Genomic DNA, 22,420 nt, shown 5'->3' with positions numbered 1-22,420 from the left:
TGCATTAATGAGAGCCATAAGATGATTTGACCACTGCTATTTTATAGTATCTTATAGCATCCCATATTTTATAGCATTCTATTTTTATAAGGTAAAGAATATAGAGGAGTACTTTTGCTTCATGTTCTAAATTTTTAAAAAAAATTTTCTGTGGCTTTTTATAAAACTTTAGTTGGAAATAATTTCAAATTTAGAGGTAAGTTGTAAGATTGGTACAAAGAATACTTAATTACATTTTATCCATTTCACTTGTTTTTTTGTACCATTTGTTTTATCATTTGCAATCTGCACCCGTGTGTGTCTGTGTGTGTGTGTGTGTGTGTGTGTGTGTGTGTACACGTGCAGTGTTTTTTTCTTAAACCATTTGGGAGTAGGTTGCATACATTAAGGATCTTTACCCCAGGGGCACCTGGGTGGCTCAGTCGGCAAAGTATCCGACTCTTGATTTAGGCTCAGGTCATGATCTCACACTTGGTGACTTTGAGCCCCACATTGGGCCCCATGCTGGCAGTGCAGAGCCTGCCTGAGATTCTCTGTCTCTCTCACTCTCTCACTGCCCCTCCCATGCTTGCATGCTCGCTCTCTCTCTCTCTCTCTCTCAATAAATAAACTTTAAAAAAAAAAAAAAAGGTCTTTATCCCAGATACTTGGGCGTGCAGTTCCTAAGATTAAGGATATTCTATAAAACCACAGGACAGTTAGCCATTTGTGTAAATTTAACATTGATACATTTATTGATTTAATCTGCTTTGCATATTCCAGTTTTGTCAATTGACCCAATAATGTCCTTATGGCAAAGTTTCCCTCTCACCCCCCACCTCTTTTCTCTCTAGTATATTCTCTAGTAACCCAGTCCAGGGTTAGGTAATGTATTTAGACATTTATTTGAATATCTCCTTAGTCCTTTTTTTTTTTTTTTTTTTTTAATTTTTTTAATTTATTTTTGAGACAGAGAGAGACAGAGCATGAGCAGGGGAGGGGCAGAGAGAGAGGGAGACACAGAATCCGAAGCAGGCTCCAGGCTCTGAGCTGTCAGCACAGAGCCTGATGCGGGTCTCGAACTCATGGACTGTGAGATCATGCCTTGAGCCAAAGTCAGATGCTTAACTGACTGAGCCACCCAGGTGCCCCACTCTTTAGTCTTATTTAATCTGGAACATTTCCTCAACCTTTTTTTGTTGTTGAGGACGTTAATAGTTTTGAAGAATAGTTTTTGTTTTTTGGGTTTTTTTAATAGAGTGTTTCTCATTTTGTATCTAATGTTTCTTCATGATTAGATTCAGGGTATATATTCTTGGCCAGAAAACTACATAAGTAATTTGTCTTCTTAGGATATCATGTCTAGAGACGCATAATGTCTATCTGCCCCTCTGTAGTGATGCTAATTTTGATCCCTTAGTCAAGATGCCTGATTTCTCCACTGTATAGTGTATAGTTACTATTATTTACTTTTCCATAAATATAAGCAGACCATGCAAAACATTCTTATTTCCATCAAATATTCCCCCACTAGATTTAACATCCATGGATAATTCTTGCCTGAACCATTCTTTACTACAGTGGTTGCAAAGTGATTATATTCTTTACACAACCACTCATTCCACATTTACTAGTCATCACTCAGCATTTTACTGTAATCAAGGGACTTTTCTTCTACTCCTTTTTATTTACTTGTTCTTTCATTATTGGTATGAACTCCTCTAAATTTTCAGTAGCTCTTATCATTCATTACTTTTCTTATACTTTTGCTGTTTGAATATTCCAGACTTCCATAGGAGCCCCTTCAGTTGGCTCTTATATATGGCCCTGTCTGTGGGCACTTTCTTACTTTCTCGCATCACAAGGTGTTCCAGGCTTATTGTGCACCCATCCTGCATTAATCCTAGAATCAGTCATTGCTCCAATAAACCTTGGTTTCTCTTAGTGAAGAATGGTATTAGACATCAAGTTATGGGTACTAAGTATACTTACTGGTACTGGGGTGTTTGCTTCTTGGTCCTTAAAGTAGACAGAACCAAGAAATATGTATTTGTAAACACATATACAGGTACCTTGGTACACATGTGTATTAAGGTTTCTCACTCTTGGCATTGTTAACGTGTTGGGCTGAATAATTCCTTGGTGTGGGATCTGTCCTGTACACTGCTGGTTGTTTAGCAACATCCTTGGCCTCTACCCAAGGATGCCTCTACTAAATGCCACAATAAAAATGTCTCCAGACATTGCCAACTCTCCTCTTGGCGGGGGAGGGAAAATCTCCCCCAGTTGAGAACCACTGATACACAAAGGCATGTACACATACTTATTTTAGAAATCATTAGGCTATCCTGATACTTCTAATTTTCAGTCTATTCTCACTATGTTGTTTCTTGTTTTCCTCCCTACCATATTTGTATCTTCTGTAGCAAGACCCTGTCTGCCAGCAATAGCAAGGCTTTGACTCATTTGCTCAATCCTGTAGTACTTCCAGAATAGTTTCAGAGTTGTTACACTCTTACTACACATCCTGGAAAGGGTTTAGAGTTTGTATGTAGTTCTTTCTCTCCCCACCGCCCCCACCCCCCCCCCCCCACCCCCATCCACTCTGCTGTGTTTGTAAATTACTTGGATTAGTTGGAAACTCGCCCTGGTTTCTCTCCCTCTTCCCATGGTTTTGTTATTCATTTGAAATGTAGTTGGGTTCATAGGTTCTAGTTTTTTTAGTTTTGTGTGTTTTGCATTTCCTCTGCCTTCCTATCCTTGTTAATTTAATATTTTGGATATTTAGAACATTATCTGTACAAAAATGTATACTCAGAAGTATTACTCTTCTGAATCCCTTCTAAGTTCCTCCCTCCTTGCCCCATGTAGGAACCAACTTCATGCATTGTTTAATAAAGATAAGAGAGATACATGTATGTTTTCTTGTTTCTCCTTTCTTAAGCAATAGGTAGCATACTATAAGTGCTCTTTTGCACCTGGCTTTTTTCAGTTAGCAGTATCTCCTGCAACTCACTCTGTATCAGTTCATAGAGATCCTCTTTTTTTTTCCCCCTTTTAACAGCTAGATAGTACTCTACTCTGTATATACCATAGTTTTTTCAACCATTCACCCATATTTTAACATTTAGGTAGTTTCCACTATTTTGTAATTAGAAATATTATAAGTAATAAATCTGCATATGTACTTTTGTGTTATTGAAGGTATGTCTGGTTTTTAGTCATTCTTGTTTCTAAGTCAGTTCAGACTTTTTTCTTCTAGATGCCTTGTGTGTGCCTTATTACCCTCATAATCAAAATTAATATTTAAACATTATGGCCAAAAATAGAGATTTTAATTTGAATAAAAATCAATTGATGAGAGAACCTAATTTCAGGTGGCTAAATTTGTAGAGAATTTTAGGGAAGAATTGACCTAAAAGTGCTCATTAAGCAAAGAATATTTGTCTTAGATATAAATGTAAATTTAGGGAATTTACACTTAGGAATTTGGGGAATAGAAAAAATCTTGGAGTTTTTAGTAAGGAAATAAAATGATGGTTTTTGCTTTTTCTACCATTTTTGAAAGTATTATGGAATATATATTACGAGAGGCAAAAACAAATGTTTATATACTTCTTACAAGTAAGATACATTTTGGCATTCAGTTTGCCTTTGTAACATTTTAGCATTTCTAACAGGTTGGATACCAATTAGTATTAATTAATTTTGAGTAGTATTAATTAATTTTGGGAGAGGCAAAGAACAAAGAGGGGAGGGGCAGGGAGAGGGAGACATAGAATCCAAAGCAGGCTCCAAGCTCTGAGGTGTCAGCAGAGCCTGACGTGGGGCTCGAACTCACGAATCGTGAGATCATGACCTGAGCCGAAGTTGGACGCTTAACCGACTAAGCCACCCAGGTGCCCGTATTTATTTTTTCAATTTACATTCAAGTTAGCATGTAGTGCAACAATGATTTCAGGAGTAGATTCCTTAATGCCCCTTACCCACTTAGCCCATCCCTCCTCCCACAACCCTTCCAGTAACCCTCTGTTTGTTCTCCATATTTAAGAGGCTCTAATGTTTTTGTCCCCCTCCCCGTTTTTATATTATTTTGCTTCCCTTCCCTTATGTTCATCTGTTTTGTATCTTAAAGTCCTCATATGAATGAAGTCATATGATATTTGTCTTTCTCTAATTTTGCTTAGGATACCTTCTAGTTCCATCCATGTAGTTGCAAATGGCAAAATTTCATTCTTTAATTGCCGAGTAATACTCCGTTGTATATGTATACCACATCTTCTTTATCCATTCATCCACCAGTGGACATTTAGGCTCTTTCCATACTTTGGCTATTGTTGATAGTGTTGCTGAAAACATTGGGGTGCATGTGCCCCTTCTGTATCCCGTGGATAAATGCCTAGTAGTGCAATTGCTGGGTCGTAGGGTAGTTCGATTTTTAATTTTTTGAGGCACCTCCATACGGTTTTCCAGAGTGGCTGCACCAGCTTACATTCCCACCAGCAGCACAAAAGAGATTCTGTCTCTCCGCATCCTTGCCAACATCTGTTGTTGCCTGAGTTGTTAATGTTTGCCATTCTGACAGGTGTGAGGTGGTATCTCATTGTGGTTTTGATTTGCATTTCCCTGATGATGAGTGATGTTGAGCATGTTTTCATGTGTCGGTTGGGCATCTGGATGTCTTCTTTGGAGAAGTGTCTATTCATGTCTTGTGCCCATTTCGTCACTGGATTATATGTTTTTTGGGTGTTGAGTTTGATAAGTTCTTTATAGATTTTGGATACTAACCCTTTATCTGATATGTCGTTTGCAAATATCTTCTCCCATTCTATCGGTTGCCTTTCAGTTTTGCTGATTGTTTGCTTCACTGTGCAGAAGGTTTTTTAATTTGATGAGGTCCCAATAGTTCATTTTTGCTTTTGTTTCCTTGCCTCCGGAGACGTGTTGAGTAAGAAGTTGCTGCGGCCAAGATCAGAGCGGTTTTTGCTTGCTTTTTTCTCGAGGATTTTGATGGCTTCCTGTCTTAAATTTAGGTCTTCCATCCATTTTGAGGTTATTTTTGTGTATGGTGTAAGAAAGTGGTCCAGGTTCATTTTTCTGCATGTCGCTGTCCAGTTTTCCCAGCGCCACTTGCTGAAGAGACTGTCTTTATTCCATTGGATATTCTTTCCTGCTCTGTCAAAGATTAGTTGGCCATACATTCGTGGGTCCGTTTCGGGATTCTCTGTTCTGTTCCATTGATCTAAGTGTCTGTTCCTGTGCCAGTACCATACTGTCTTGATGACTACAGCTTTGTAATACAGCTTGAAGTCCAGCACCAATTAGCTTTTAAATACTTGGAGGGGCACCCAGGTGGCTCAGTTGGTTAAGGGTCTGACTCTTTATGATTCTTGATTTCGGCTCAGGTTGTGATTCATGGTTTCTGGGTTCAAGCCCCACATCAAGTTCTGCGCTGACAGCGCAGGGCCTGCTTGGGACCCTCCCTCTTTCCTCTCTCTGCCTACCCCTCTCAAAAGTAAATAAGTAAACTTTAAAAAGAATAAATAGAGGCGCCTGCCTGGGTGCCTCAGTCAGTTAAGCGTCTGACTCTTGATTTCGGCTCAGATCGTGATATCATGGTTCCTGAGATTGAGCCCTGCATCAGGTTCTGTGCTGATGCTGTGGAGCCTGCTTAGGATTCTCTCTCTCTCTATCCCTCCCCTGCTCATGTTTCTCTCTCTCTGTCTCTCCCACCCTCTCTCAAAATAAATAATAAATGTTTTTTAAAAAGAATAAGTAAGTTGGAGTTGCTTGGGTGGCGTCCAGTCAGTTAAGCATCGGACTCTTGGTTTCAGCTCAGGTCATGATGTCAGAGTTTGTGAGTTCAAGCCCCGCATCAGGCTCTGCTGGTAGTGCAGAGCCTGCGTGAGATCTTCTCTCTTCCTTTCTCTGTGCCCCTACCCTGTGCACGTGTGCGCTCTCTCTCTCTCTCTCTCAAAATAAATAAATTTTAAAAAATTAACAGGATGAGGTATTTTGGGGGTAAAAAATGAAAAGAATTTTGATGTGCTGGAAAACAATAATTTGATCGGTACTAATAAGTGTGACTCAACTCAGCAAATGTATATTGCCTGCCTTCTTTGTTTTTACCACTCTGGGGCATACAAATATTGAATAATAACAAAAACATTTATGTGGATATGACAAATATCTTTCTTTTACAGATAAATTGAGGATGGGAGAAATTAAAATTACCAGTTTCATGACTAGTATTAGAGTCAGAATGAGTTTCCTAATTTTAAGTTCACTATTCATTAAACACAGTTCTATCACCAGAATTAACATGTGTCAAAATGCAAACATTGCTCCCTCCTCAGTTTTTCAGTCCTATTTTCCAACGGTGGCCCCCATTGCCTGTATATTACAGTCTTTTCAGATATTTTTCAAGTATTTGCAAAAATTTCATGAGCATCTTTTTTTCTTAAGATTTGTAAAATAGAATTATACTTTACAATCTCTTTTTAATATTTTTTGTCACTCTGTGAACTTGGAAATGATATTACCTGTTAGGTCATCTCATAATTAACTCTTAACAAAATAAGCTTACACCTCTATTTTTGTATGAGATTTTACCCATTGATCTTTCTCCATGAAAGATGAAGAAAGTCTGTTTTGTTTTGTTTTAGGTTGTCCTGGTTGATAATATTTGTACTTTGTTTGATTTGTTGCTCATCCCTAATTCTTTTTTTTCCACAACTTTCCCATTCTTGTATTCCTTTTTTGGTTAACAGCTATATTGTAGTATAATTGACACAAAGAACTGTACATACTTAATGTATACCATTTGTTGAGTTTGAAATATTTTGCTAATTTTTTTTTTAATGTTTATTTATTTTTGAGAGATAGACCGTGGGCGGGAGAGGAGCTGGGGGCAGGGGGAGACACAGAATCTGAAGCAGGTTCTAGGTTCTGAGCTGTGGGCACAGAACCTGATGCGGGGCTTGAACTCCTAAGCCATGAGATCATGACCTGATCCAAAGTTGGACACTTAACCAACTGAGCCACCCAGGTGCCCCAAGTTTAGAACATTTTCCTATTCTTCTTTTGATTACTGTGTTAGTTGGGTGGATTTTGTCATTACATACCTTTTTCAAGATGGGCTCCTAAATGGATTTCTGTGAGCCTTTTTTACATGTTAGGGGTTAATTTTTTTTTCTTCCATAAGTGAATGGCAAGTAAAAGTTGGATGAACAATTCTTAAGTTACACACTTTTCCCACTTAGAGTTACAGATACTAAGGAAAAAGTTCCCATGGATAGGACTGCAAAGAAAAATCTCAAATTCAAAAAATGCAGAAATCTCATAGGACTCATTTGCTGACTGTAATGAAATAAAATGAAAATTAGTAGGAAAAGGAGAGCTAAGAGAAATCTATCCATGTGGATGTTTTAAAATGTAATTCTAGAGGCACCTGAGTGGCTCAGTCGCTTAAGCATCCAACTTCAGCTCAGGTAATGATCTCAAAATTCATGAGTTCCAGCCCTGCATTGGGCTCTGTGCTGGTGGTGCAGAGTCTGTTTGGGATTCTCTCTCTCTCTCTCTCTCTCTCTCTCTCTCTCTCCCCCCCTCTCTCTCTCTCCCCGATTGTGTGCTTTCTCTCTCTCAAAATAAATAAATAAACTTAAAAAAAATATTAAAATGTACTTCTAGGGACACCTGGGTAGCTTACTTGGTTAAGCATCTGACTCTTAATTTTGGCTCAGGTTTGATCTCACAATTCATGAGTTCAGGCCCCACGTTGGGCTCTGTACTGACAGCATGGAGCCTGCTTGGGATTCATTCTCTCTCTCTCTCCCTCTCCCCCCCTTCTCTCTCTCTAAATATTTTTTTTAAATATACTTCTAAATACTTGAAGTCCAAAGAACAGCATGTAACTTAATAAATGAAGACATTGATAATAATGAGGGTACTTACAATAAAAACCTATAGGGTGTAGCCAACAGAGCATACAGAAAATTAGATAGTCTAATGAATCTTTTAAAAAAACAAAGGTCAGAAATGAACCACACATTCAGTTCAAGAATAAGACAATAAAATAAGCCCAACAGAAGCAGAGGGAAAGAATTAATTTTTTTAAAAGCAGAAATTAATAAAATAGAAAATATAACCTGGTAAACTTGATTGGCAAAATTAAAAACTATCTTTTAAGAAAGACCATAAAATAAAATATAAAGAAACAAAGAGCATAAAATAAAACTGATGAATAAAGAGAAAAGACATAAATGAACAGTACAGTAACAAAAAAGGCAACATAAAATGAACTCAGAGGAAGGGCACTTGGCTAGCTCAGTTGGTAGAGCATGCAACTCTTGACCTTGAGGTTGTGAGTTCAAGGCCCATGTTGGGTGTAGAGATTACGTTAAAAAAAAGAAAAAAGAATCAGTAGTTAGAATTAAGTCGTTTTTGTTTTGGGGTAATGTTGTAAAAAAGACTTCTTTGCCCTGTTTCTAGTGAAAATAAATGAATAGTGGAAAGATGTCAGAGCTCCCAAATTATTAATAAAGTTAAATACAATCCCAATTAAAATCTAAACAGAATTTTTCTGAATTTGACCAGATTGATTCTGAAGTTCATCTGGAAGAGGAAAATGCAGAAAAATAGTTAAGGAAAAATTTAAAGGATTAGTGAGAAAGGAACTAATTGTACCAGATACCCAAACATTGCTGTAAAAGTAGTAAGTAAAATATTTTTGTAATAGGCGCATAGGTTAGGGGAACAAATAATATTCAGAGACAGGCTCATTTTATCTATGGAAATTTAGTATATGTTACATGGCATTTCACATCGATAGGAAAAAGTACTGTTCAGCAAATAGTACCGTAGGTTGTACTAAATAAAACTTGAATCCAAAGGATGTGAAAGCCCAAGTGTTAAAGTAACAATATAAAAGTGGTAGAAAAAAGTACAGCCTTTGGTAGGAAAGGACTTTGTAAAGGTACCAAATGTGGAAACCAGGAATAAAATAGATAAATGTGACTATATCAAAATATAGGGAGCACCTGGGTGGCTCAGTTGGTTAAGCATCAGACTATTGATTTTGGCTCAGGTCAGGATCTCACTATTTGTGTGTTTGAGCCCCATGTTATCCTCTGCTCAGACAGTGCAGAGCTCACTTGGGATTCATATTCTCTCTCTGTCTGTCTCTCCCTCTCCCTCCTTCCCTCCCTTCCCTCCCTTCCCGCCTTCCCCCCCCCCCCAATAAATAAACATTAAAAAAAATAAAATTTCCATATGAAGATTTTTCTGAGTCCTCAAAGAGAGATTTAAGTAGTCTCAGTTTGTGGTATATTTAATCTTTCTATTCTTTGAAAACTGATTTTTTATTGAAATATCTCATTCAGTAGAATGCATCGTATTCTGATTATTCCAGATAACAAGTAACCTATTCCTCTTTTATATTCCCTAGTATGAAGCTGGGAATATAACAGACACTCATCCCTTCCCTTATTCTCCCTCCCCTACCTCTCCCCTTTTTCTTTACTTTGTCGTTTTATAGTGAACATTTGCTTTACATTTTAAAAATGGAAATATTTCAAACTTACCAGTATATGGTAGCTATATTGCCTATCCTTATTGTACAACCTGACTTTTTTTGGGTTTTTTAAGTATGCAAAATAATTTTTTACAGAAATATATTCTAAGTGGGCCTCATAATTAAATAAATATCTTATAATTACTATATAGACTTACACTTAAGTTAGAGGAAAGAGGAGAAAATGTTTTAAATGTTTAAAAATTGTACCTTGGAGCTGAGGCAAAATCTCCATTTGTTTGTTGACATCACTGACTTCTGACTTACAGTAGGTCATGCAACTTCTTTTTAAATGTCAGTAATAAATGTGTGTATCATTAACTTGAAACAGCATAATCAGAAGTCTAGCCTAATTAGTGTGAAGTCGTATTATAATTGTACCTTCATTTACCTTAGTTTTCAGTAAGGTTCTTTTCTTAACAGGTTAAAGTAGTAAAAAAGAAAACATAAGGAAGAGGATCAAAACATATCTGCTCAGTGATGTTTCTGCTTTGTGATTCTGTAACTCAGAAAAATTTATCTAGGGGCGCCTGGGTGGCTCAGTCGGTTAGGCATCTGACTCGGGCTCAGGTCATGATCTTTTGGTTCATGAGTTCGAGCCTGGCATCAGGCTCTGTGCTGACAGCTCAGAGCCTGGAGCCTGCTTCAGATTCTATGTCTCCCTCTATCTCTCTCTGCCCTTCCCCTGCTCACGCTCTGTCTCTGTCTCTCTCTCTCAAAAATAAATAAACTTTAAAAAATTTTATCTAAATGTAAGAATGAATAATGATGCATATTTGTGTGATTTTTGTTTGTTTGTTTGTTTTGCCTTAAAGAAAATCCAACATGGTATACTTACTTGGTAGATAGTTTTGTTGCTGCTGTGGTGTGGAGAGGGAGGGGTAAATACTACCTCAGACCCAGATCTCTGCTGAAGAGAAATGAATGCCAGTATACCAGGCATGTGGTATTTTCCTTAATGGTGAAGCTGAGGGTCCACTCGTACTGACTCACCCAAATTTCATTCTATTTTACTTCATCATTGCCAGGATAAAGTCTCATTGTGACCTCTTGCTGTGCGTGTACTTGTCCCAAGACTAGTAGTTGTTGAATCCTGGTCTACCTTTACAAAGTAGGTACATCTTTTCAAGTGTGATAGTAAAGGATGATCATTGTAACCCTTTGTCATGGCACATGTGGCTAGCGAGGTGTAAGACCTCCTCAACGTTTGTGTTGTTCAGTGGGCAGTTATAGTATATTTAAGAAGTCATGCATGGTACCTGTCTGAAACTTGGTTGCTGTCCAATGGCAGCAGCTTATGGGATGATCCTCAGTAGTGTCTCTGCTTGAAATGAACTTTATTCCTGTCTTCCCCAGGGACTGTGTAGTTCATCTTGGTTTTTGTCTAAAATGGCGCAGCCTAAATAAGTAAGTAAGTAAAGTAAGTAAGTAAGTAGCCTAGCTGGTATGAGGGTTGTCTTCTGGAGCAGGGCACTAAAGATGACAGTGTCCTCCTAGTGTTATGAACTTGATTGCTTGATCCCGCCTGGTCTCTTCTATTATCTTAACAGTGTGCCTTCATAACCCTTCAGACACCCCAGATTTATTAGGCCTTTTAGAATAAAGCATGTTAACTCCATTGCTTTTCTAATTCATGAATATGTGAGCTCCGCGTTTTCAGTGTATCTCTTTTAATGGGCTTGGTAAGAAAACATCTCACTCACGGGGCGCCTGGGTGGCTCAGTGAGTTGAGCCTCCGACTTCGGCTCAGGTCATGACCTCGCAGTCTGTGAGTTCGAGCCCGTGTCAGCTCTGTGCTGACAGCTCGGAGCCTGGAGCCTGCTTCCGATTCTGTGTCTCCCTCTCTCTCTCTGCCCCTCCCCCACTCATGTTCTGTCTCTCTCTGTCAAAAATAAATAAAAATTAAAAAAAAAAATCTCAGTCTGTCAGTTTTTGACTTAACCCTGTTTCTCCTCACATAAACAATGAATTTAAAATAAAATATATATAGAATTCCCAGAACATTTTTATTCAGCCTTAGAGTGCTAGAGTACACAGTTTGAAAAACAGTTACCATTGTATTGGCTTTAAAAGACCCAAGTTTAATTCCTAGCTCCACCCCTTGCTAGCCAAAAGGTCAGTTAAATTCAGGGAGCCTGTTTCTTTATCTGTGAAAAACATCTTCTACCTCAGTCTCCTCTAATGCATGCTCTGTAATTTCCTCCGCTCTGATTTAAATTTGTAAGAGATGCTGAGGACCCTGAAGTATTCTGCTTTTAGTGTTGGTGCAATCCAATCTTTTTAGACTGGTTACTGTTTAACTAGTAGTTCATAGCATTTACAGTAACTTTAAAAAATCTTACCAGCACTCCTGGGTGGCTCAGTTGGTTGAGCGTCTGACTCTCGGTTTCAACTCAGGTCATGATCTCACAGTTCCTGAGATCGAGCCCCACGTTGGGCTCTGTGCTGACAGGGTGGAGCCTGCTTGGGATTTTCTCTCGCCCTCTCTCTCTGCTCCTCCATCCGCTCAAAATAAATACATAAACTTAAAAAAAAATCTTCCCTCCCTTTGTAAGCGTAAGTGTGTATGGGTTGGTAGCAGTGGGTGTGATATTTCAGCTACAAAAATTATGCTGGGGGATAAAAGAATAATGAAGAGAGTGTAGGAAGTCAGCTAAAATGCTTAAAATCTAACCCTGGCATTTTTTTTCCTTTTTTTTATTTTAGAGAAAGTGCTCGAGTCAGGGAGAGGGGTAGTGGGGGGGGGGGGAAGAGAATGAGGGAGGGAGGGAGGAAGGGAGGGAGGGGGAGAGAGAGAGAGAGAGAGAGAGAGAGAGAGAGAGAGAGAGAGAGAGAATCAATCCTTAACAGGCTCCACGCTCAGTGCAGAGCCCAATGCAAGGCTCAGTCCCATAACCCTGAGATCATGACCACAACCGAAATCAAGTGTTGGACGCTCCATTGATGGAGCCACCCAGGTGCCCCTAACCCTGGCATTTATAAACCTGGAGTCGTTTAGAAAACACAGGGGTGCCTGGGTGGCTCAGTTGGTTGAGCGACCGACTTCAGCTCAGGTCATGATCTCACGGTTTGTGAGTTCCAGCCCCGCATCAGGCTCTGTGCTGACAGCTCAGAGCCTAGAGCCTGCTTCAGATTCTGTGTCTCCCTTGCTCTCTGCCCCTCCCCCACTCATGCTCTGTCTCTCTCTGTCTCAGAAATAAACATTAAAAAAAAAAGTAGAAAGCAAACACAGATCTCACTTGTGATAGTTTCACTAGAGTATTTCCATATGTAAGCTAAGCTCTGTGTAGCCATTCTGTTTGTTCATGGATAAAAGTCCTTCATCTCAGTTCTTCCCTTTGATTTTAACCATTTTCTCTGATTTGTATATGAGGTTACTGGTTTGGATCTACTCAGAATTACCTTTTATGTTCTGCATGAATCCTGCTTTGATTCTAGTGATTAGTTGTTTTTCTGCATCTCTTGAGACTTAATAGATTAATTTAAATCATGTATATGGAGTTTGTTGGAGAGATGATTATAAACTTGTGCCTTGATGTCCACTCTTCCAACCTTAATAAAACTGCTGAAAATCAACTCTAGATCAACAGCTGAAACTCTGGAAGCACGATTAGGCTGTTAGAACCTAGAGATTCGTCTGTCTTAATTTATTCTTAGGTTAAGTGATTGTGATACACCTTCCCTGACAGAGGTTCCACATTCACTGGGTTCAGCTCTCCCTAATGGCGTCAGACTCATTTAAACTTAGGTTCTAATTTGTTTGCTATATTTTCGTATATGTATCTTGCTCTTTGGTTGTTCTTTGTTATATTAGTAATGCTATGTGATCTCTCTTTCCAAACTTTCATAGATATCATAGTGTTAATGAAACATTTAACAATAAAAAGAGAATCCATCCCTGATATTCTCAACTCACTGCTGCTCCCTGACTCCAGTGCTCATTTGAAACCTTAGTGTGGAATGGAATACTGAGGCCACTTAGGTTCTGACACTGTACTTGGTAAAGTAGACAGGCAGGGACGTCTTAGTAGCCAGATTACTTGGACACTTTTTAGACTCTGGATGACCTCTCTCAGATCTTTGTCACTGTTACACATCTCCATTTCTTTGAAACTTCCATCTTCATTGGCTTGCTGACATCTCTTAATTGTCTTACTTCTTGAATGTTGGTATCTGTCAAAGTTCCATCAGTTACATTCTAGTCCTTCCCCCCCCCCCCCCCTTCTTCTGAATTGTCTGTCACCACTTACATTGTTCAAATCACTGCTACCTGTTTGCTGATTTTCCCAGTCCTCTTCTTATGTCAGGTCTCTTTCTCAAACATGTCACCTGTACGTCTAGTTACCTCTTATGTCATGTATCTTTACTTAAATATCTTATAGCTACTTCAAGTAAGAAGGTTTAAAACTGAACTTGTCATATGCCTGCCTCTTTTTCTTCGTTCTCTTTTTCCCCTGTCTGTCCAAGTGAGTGGTACTACAATTCACTAGAAACTTATGAATCAACTGTGTTCTCCCGTCTCGCATCTAGTCAGTTACCAAAACAAAAGCCTAGTGGTTAAGAGTGTGAGTCATTTTTGGTTTCAAGGATTTGGGTGTAGGGCTTTTTAAAGAGCAGTATAAGTCCATTTTTAAAGCACTTATGAAAAAATACAATACATGGAAGTATATAAATATGGGACAACTCCAGTTAAAGGAGGGAGGTGCAGAGCTCCACCTACTTAGCTAGTTTCTTCCCCATCCACTCAGTAAATGTTTTTTGGAATTATTATCCTAAATTATTTCACTACATGCTAGTTTTGTGGCCTTAGATAAATCAGTCTACCAATATATAATTCAGGGGTAATATGCTTTTGTACCTACTTTAGTAGAATTTTTTTTAGGATCAAAAGAGACAATGAATGTTTTTAAACAGGATTTAACATTTTTTAAAAAGTATAAATGTGGCAGTGCCTGGGTGGTTCAGTCAGTTAAGCTTCTGAATCTTGATCTCACCTCAGGTCTTGATCTGAGAGTTCTGAGTTTGGGGCCCATGTTGGTCACTGTGCTGGATGTGGAGCCTACTTTAAAAAAAAAAACAAAAACCTGTAGGGGCACCTGGGTGGCTCAGTTGGTTAAGCGTCCGACTTTGGCTCAGGTCGTGATCTCACGGTCCGTGAGTTCAAGCCCCGCGTTGGGCTCTGTGCTGACAGCTCAGAGCCTGGAGCCCGTTTCAGATTCTGTGTCTCCCTCTCTCTCTGACCCTCCCCTGCTCATCCTCTGTCTCTCTCTCTGTCTCAAAAATAAATAAACGTTAAAAAAAAAAAAATTAAAAAAACCCCAAAACCTGTAAATGTGACATACAACTATAATGAGGTGCTGCTTTATGCATATTTGGAGTCATCTACAACTTCTAATTGATTACATTTGCCACATAACTTTTTAAAATGCAAATGTTGGGTTAAGCCACACAGACCTTAGAAAAATGTTGCACAAGTTTTAAAAATTTAACATTTAATTCACTTTTTATAAAAGTTACATAAACAGAATCAAAGGATAAAAACTGTTGGTTTTGTGTTTGTTTCTAAAGTTTATTTATTTATTTTGAGAGAGGAAGCAAGAGAGAGAATCCCAAGCAGGCTCCACACTGTCAGCACGGAGCCAGATGCGAGGCTTGAACTCAAGAACTGTGAGATCATGACCCGAGCCGAAATCAAGAGCTGGACCCTTAACCGACTGAGCCACCCAGGCACCCCAAAACTGTTTTGTTTTGTTTTTTAATCAGTAAAGGCTAAACCAAATATTTGAAAAGTAAAGATGGTGAAGGGATGGCATTCATAACTGCTGTTAGGAATATAAATTGGTACAACTATGGAGAGCAATTTGAAAGTAGCTATCAAAATGTACTAAAAATGTATATAATTTTTGTCTCTGTCCAGGCTACTGTAATAAAATACTGTAAACTAGGAGGCTTATAAACAACGGAGATTTATTTCTTACAGTTCTAGAGTGTGGAAAGTCCCAAGATCAAGGCACTTGGCAGATTTACTGTCTGGTGATGCTTGCTTCTTGGTTCATAGTCTTTTGCTTCCTGGTTCATAGTCTTTTTTTATAAGGGCATTAATCTCATTCATGAGGGCTCTGCTCTCATGACCTAAGCACCTCCAAAAGTCCCGTCCCCAAATATTAGGTTTCAGTGTAAGAATTGGGGTGGGTGGATATAGGAGGATAACACACATAACATTCAATTTGTAGCATCATTTGACTCAAATGTAAAGATGTGAGAAAGCCTTTATATGAGTGTTTGTTTACAACATTGCTTAAGATGATGAAAAATTAGAAATAGCCTTGAAAGTCCAGCAATAGGTAATTGCTTGAATAAAATTTGGTCCATCTACATCATGGAGTATTGTGTTTGAGTATTAAATAACTAGGATGTCATGGATGAACATTTACTGACAAGGTTAAGATTTTCATGACATGGTGAACAAAATTAACAGATAATTTATTTAATTAAAAGCCATACATACGTATCCATGGTGATGTGAATGTATGGGCAAAGAACATGGTATGAGAAGACTATACTGAATGAAGGGTTAGCAGCGGTAATCTGAAAATGTTGGGACTTTTTTTTTTTTTAATAAGGAAAAGGAATAGTCGCTTTGCATTTTTCTCCTTTTACTATTCTTACCTGAAAAGTACCACCATTTATGTATCTTTACAAAAAAATAAGTCCATTAAGATCATAATTGTTATAATTTGTGCCATCTATTACATGTGCATATTACATGTTTTATGAACTTCAAGGTTGTAAGCTGTGTGCAGTATGTTTGGGCAGTTTCAGGGATTAGGGCTTGACCCTGAGGTAAGAGCTAGGTAGGAACATTAAGTATTTACAAGTTCTATATATTATTTGTTTACCCTTGACATTTTTTAAGAAGAAAATAAAGCTAAGAAATAGGTATGTCTTTTAACTTCTTTGTTTCCCTTATTATTTGGGATATTCTAACCAAAGGGAAATTTACTTTTGTTGAAGGTTTGTAACACAGGCTTTGACAACACAATATTTGATGGAATATTTTGAGAGATCCACTGCCTTCCTATTTTGTATTCTTTCGGAAGGCCCAAGTAGAACTACGTGGTGGAAATTAAAACGAAGTAGATTTCAGCTCCATGTAAAGAAGACACTTCTTACGAATCGAGTTATCCATTAGTAGAACAGGCCAGAAGGTACAGGCTATGATATGAGCAGCACACAGACACAGACTCACAGTAATAGTAAGAATTTACCTTTCCTCAGCCCCTGTGTTCATGAATGTGATGTGCTTGACCCTATCTTCCACTAGTTATTAATGCTTTAATTTTTGGTATGCTAATAATTACCTGGAATATATAAAGTGTTTGATATAACTCCCTATTATCTTTTTCTACTGTTTGCTTTATTTTTAGCATGCCATTGAATTAAAACTGGATTCCACCAATTCGACAATACTACTAGAGTGTTTTTATTTCCTAAAGCATTAGGTGGGCAGTGGCTTTGAAAGGGTAGTCATAGCAGCATTGTTTGTGGTAGTAAAAGCATATGTCTCTATAATGGAATACAATATTTTTTTAAAAGGCAGATTTATATCTGCTGATAAAGAATGATGGTTAAGATTAGGTGGGTGTATGGGATATTGTTTGTAAGACTTTTTATATATAGTGTATTGCATTCTGTTTTAAAAAACAAATATTGATTACCTCTAGAAGAATATGCAGGAATGTGTGTGTATAGGTAGATTGTCTCTGAATATGCAAAACACTAATAAAGTGGTTACCTCAGGGAGGTCAGTGGTGGAATGGATATTTTATTGTGTACTTATGTGTTTAAACTTTGTTTAACCTTGCATACATATTAACTTTCAAATTATTTAAATGAAAATGTTTTACAGGAAATCTCAAACAACTATTTGTTACAGTGGTAGTTAGGGCTCAAAAAAATTGAGAGACATTGGAATAGGTTGCTTTAGGAGGGAGGTAGTTGATTTTCTCTTTGAAAAATTATAAGGAGAGCATAAAGAGGCATCTGCTAATTCAGCTTTTCTAACCTTTGAGTTCTTTCTAATTCTAAATGAATGTCTCATACTGTGATATTGTACTAAGTTTATAGCCTGTGCCACCTTTTTCGTCCACTCTAATGGTTTAAAGTTATCTCTTATATTAAATGCATATTAATTATAATTTATCAGAACAATTCTGTGTACAACTAAATTTCAGTTGCTAGTCCTTGAGCATCTGCTAAACATAACAAGTAGTAAAGGAAGGCTAAATGTAAACATGAAAAAAATTGATGATTACTGTCACAAATTGATAGCTGTTATATAAGCCATATCTTGATCCATAGAGTGCCCACATCTTGTAAGGTAAGCAGTACATTAGAAACTTACAACTAAAAGCTCAGGAATAATGTTACAGTATTTTGGACGTACTATGGCAGGGCTAAATGTTTTAGAGGCTTTTGGGGAAGGTTCCTTTTTTGTGAAAGACTTGGATTTGGAAGGGAATACTCTTAAAAGAATGTCATAAGATTTATGAGATTTTAAATGAAATATTTCTTTAACATGGAAATCAGATTTGGTAGAAGTAAAAATTTGAATTTGTTTTCTTTCAGAAATCGAGCTATAGCAGATTATCTTCGTTCAAATGGCTATGAAGAGGCATATTCAGTTTTTAAAAAGGAAGCTGAATTAGATATGGTATGTTTGACCTTACAATTATTCATATAGTACTTAATAGGTGGATTTTTACTCAAGTATTAGAGGTTAACAGTCACCTCAGCTGTTCATAAATCTTTTGTTATTGTGGTTTACTTTGGTACTAGGTTTTCACCCCCCCTTTTTGGTATAATCAGATATTTATTAACATTTGGGCTTAGATGAATGGTCTGTATGGTTTGAACTATTGTAGGTGAGCCATTTTTCAAAAGGTTCTCATTTTTTTCTCTAGAATGAAGAATTAGATAAGAAATATGCTGGTCTTTTGGAAAAAAAGTGGACATCCGTCATTAGATTACAAAAGAAGGTATCTGTATCTTCTTTCTTTAAAGTCACTTGTATTTGGAGTGTTAACTATATAAACTTTCTGAAAATATTAACATCAATTGTTCTGCATTAATTAATAATTATATTTAATCTTGAAAGGTAAATGAAAATACATTTTTATGCATTAAAAAACTTTGACCTAGACAGGTCATTGCTGATACATGCTAAATCATGCATCCCAGGTATTGGGCTCCATTTAATCTACACAACCCTGACTTCAGGGAATTGATACCAAAAAGAACTCATTTGTGCACTTAGAAGGGAAGAAAGCATGTAGCCAACATGATGTTGGGGAAAGAACACTAAAGTGTGCTCTTAGACAAGTCATTTTCATCTCTGAGCTTTTATTTTTTTATTTATTTGTGGGGTTTTTTTTTTTAATGTTTATTGTTCAGAAAGAAGAGGGAGTGAGCAGGGGAGGGGTAAAGAGAGGAGACAGGATCTGAAGCTTTCAGCACAGAGCCCAATGTGGGGATTGAACTCATGAACTGTGAGAACATGACCTGAGCTGGAGTTGGACACCCTGCTGAGCTTTTATTTTTATCTGTAAAGTGAAGGCAGCAAATAATATTCTGGTCCTAAAATTTATACCCTTAGTAGGTGAAGTTAGAATAAATAAATACCATTTTTATAACATGAGTTAATCCAGAAAAGGCTCTTAGAAAAGTAGCCAACACATAGATGCATGTTAGCTTTTATAAAGGTGCACTGTCCTTCCTTTAATTGGTAGATATAAATTGAAAAATATTTTTTTCAGTTAAATATTTGACACAATTGGAGTGAATTTTTCTCAAGTTTCAGTTGTATCACACTACTAAAATTTTGGTGGTATATCATATAGGTCATTTTCAGTTAAAATTGATGAATGCGGGGCGCCTGGGTGGCTCAGTCGGTTAAGCGGCCGACTTCAGCTCAGGTCATGATCTCGTGGTCCGTGAGTTTGAGCCCCGCGTTGGGCTCTGTGCTGACAGCTCAGAGCCTGGAGCCTGTTTCAGATTCTGTGTCTCCCTCTCTCTGACCCTCCCCCGTTCATGCTCTGTCTCTCTCTGTCTCAAAAATAAATAATCGTTAAAAAAAAAAAAAAAAAATTAAAAAAAAAAAATTGATGAATGCTTTGTAAATTACCAAAATTTTTTCGAGAATCCTGCAAACTGATTTTTAAAAATATCAAATATCTTCTTTTTATCAGAATCTATCTGTATATAACTATGTGTTCCTTCTTAAGGTTATGGAACTAGAATCAAAACTAAATGAAGCAAAAGAAGAATTTACGTCGGGTGGACCGCTTGGTCAGAAACGAGACCCAAAAGAATGGATTCCCCGTCCACCAGAAAAATACGCATTGAGTGGTCATAGGAGTCCAGTCACTCGAGTAATTTTCCATCCTGTGTTCAGTGTTATGGTCTCTGCTTCAGAGGATGCTACAATTAAGGTAACTTTTTCAAAATTAAAGATGTACAATAGGATAATTGTTAAAAGCAGAGTAACATTAATTGGGTAAAAGAAATAAAACGATCCTGAAGATGAAGACCTGTACAGGACAGGAAAGACAGGAAGGACTCTTCAAAACTGTGATTGGTTCTAAGCCTTAGACAGAATTAGAATAAAATTTCATTATAGCTCCTGAGAGGCAAGCTGCCAACTAAGTTCACTGATGAATTTGAGAAAATTGGGTGTCACTAGTTTAGTGTTGGGTCATAAGTCACCTAGTATGTGAGTAATAATTTTTGTTCTTGGAGAATGAAGATATACATGTGCCTTGCTTTTAAGCAGAGATGATAGATGAAAATACAAGGTTACAAAATTAGTACTTCAGAGGGTGAATATATTGTGCAAAAGAATTCACTTATTTAAATTGGACTCTCCTTGTTGTGTTTATCTATCTATTTATTTATTTATTTAATTTGAGAGAGAGAGCACGAGTGGAGGAGGGGCAGAGAGAGGAGGACAGAGGATCCAAAGCGGGCTCCACACTCAAAACAGTGAGCCCCGATGCAAGGCTTGAACTCACAAACCATGAGATCATGACCTAAGCCAAAGTTGGACACTTGACTGACTGAAACACCCAGGCGCCCCTCTTCTTGATATATTTTAAATACTGGCTTGTTCTCTTCAGGGGTGTGGGAATATGGGAGGTTTTCACTTTGTAAGTTATATATTTCTCTCATTTTTCTATTTTTTTTACAGGAAGTGTACACATTTCAGTGTTCTTTTTTTTTTTTTTTTTTTTTAATCCAGTGTTGGTACTAATTTTTTTTAATGTCTTTTATTTATTTTTGAGAGAGAGGGAGGGTCAGAGAGTAAGGGAGACAGAGAAGCTCAAGTAGACTACACAGTGTCAGCACAGAGCCCAATGCAGGGCTCAAACTCATGAGCGGTGAGATCATTACCTGAGCTAAAATCAAGACTTGGCCACTTAACGACTGAGTCACACAAGTGCTCCTAATGTTTTATCTTTTTGTCCAGAAAAAGGTTGTTTTTATAATTCCCTTTGATTCAGACGTAGTGCAGTGACAGTTGTATAAACTATCTGCAGAAAGCTAAGTAAAATATAGTTGAAAGGTTTGGGTAAATTAATTTATTCGTTCATTTAATTTTATTTGTTTATTTTGGAGAGAGAGAGCACGGAAGCGGGGTAGAAGGAGAGAGAAGTCCAAGCAGGTCCTGTGCTGTCAGTGCAGAGTCTGACACGGGGCTCATTCCCACAGATGGTGAGATCACGACCTGAGCCAAAATCAAGAGTCAGACACTCAACTGACTGAGTCACTCAGGGGCCTGTAGATTTCTCTGTTTTAAGGCTTATTTCAGATTAAGTTCTAGATTTTAAGAAGTTTCATTTATAGAGGTATAACTAAGAAAACATGAGTATCAGGTTTTGTGTTTTTTTTTTTTTTTTTTTTTAACGAGTATCAGTTTGTTAAGACTAGACATATGTCACTTAGCAGCAGCCCAGCATAAAATACAGGAATGACTTAAACGTGACTATACTTAATTTGTTCTTCAAATTAAACATTGTTTTATGTTTTCCTTATGTGGTTGCTTTAGTTTCTAAATCAGTGGCTTCCTTCCATCCTGTGGGTTGGTGATCCATGCAGTGGACGGCAGAGTAACTGGAAAAGAGTCTTAAAATCACATGTATATGGTGTAGGCTGAAAATACTTAATACAGTGACCAATTGGGTATTTTTCCAATATAAGTAGACATGAATTTAAATTACTGATTTCATGATAGTCTTGTGTACTATAAAACTATACTGCTGTCATGAGGCGTAAGGGTGAATTTTGTATCAGTGGTATAAAAGTATAAACAAAATTGTTAACGTGCCATCTTAAAATACATCTATTGAGGGGCGCCTGGGTGGCTCAGTCGGTTGAGTGTCCGACTTCAGCTCAGGTCATGATCTCGCAGTCTGTGAGTTCGAGCCCCACGTCGGGCTCTGTGTTGACAGCTCAGAGCCTGGAGCCTGCTTCAGATTCTGTGTCTCCCTCTCTCTCTGCCCCTCCCCTGCTCATGCTCTGTTTCTCTCTGTCTCAAAAATAAATAAACATTAAAAAAAAAAAATTTTTTTTTTAAATCTTAAAAAAAAAAAGATGTTTGTCAAGTTTTTAATTGTATGGAAAAATCCTCATGGTGAGAAGCAAAGGGAAAATGGGGTAATGAAGTACAACACCGTCATTATGCTTAAAAATAACGTAGAAAGAATGGAAAAACCATGCCTTGGGTAGGATAATGGATATTTTTTATTGCCTTTATGTAAGTACATTATAAATGGTTTATCATGAGCATTTATTTTGTGATCATACAAAAGGTAA

General features: G+C 37.6%; 1 protein-coding gene across 2 annotated transcripts in view; it reads left to right on the top strand.

The window, feature by feature from the left end:
* PAFAH1B1 (platelet activating factor acetylhydrolase 1b regulatory subunit 1) overlaps window positions 1-22,420 on the top strand; it is a 74,372-nt gene that overhangs the window by 38,147 nt on the left and 13,805 nt on the right. For both annotated transcript variants that reach the window (XM_042917348.1, XM_042917349.1), the window contains exons 3-5: window positions 18,179-18,263; window positions 18,514-18,588; window positions 19,834-20,040. In XM_042917348.1, the coding sequence (XP_042773282.1) occupies window positions 18,179-18,263; window positions 18,514-18,588; window positions 19,834-20,040 (367 nt within the window). The remainder of the gene's footprint in view (window positions 1-18,178; window positions 18,264-18,513; window positions 18,589-19,833; window positions 20,041-22,420) is intronic.

The sequence above is a fragment of the Panthera leo genome, chromosome E1 (genome assembly GCF_018350215.1).
Source record: "Panthera leo isolate Ple1 chromosome E1, P.leo_Ple1_pat1.1, whole genome shotgun sequence".
Lineage (NCBI taxonomy): Eukaryota > Metazoa > Chordata > Mammalia > Carnivora > Felidae > Panthera > Panthera leo.
This window is presented reverse-complemented; position numbering and strand designations above follow the sequence as displayed.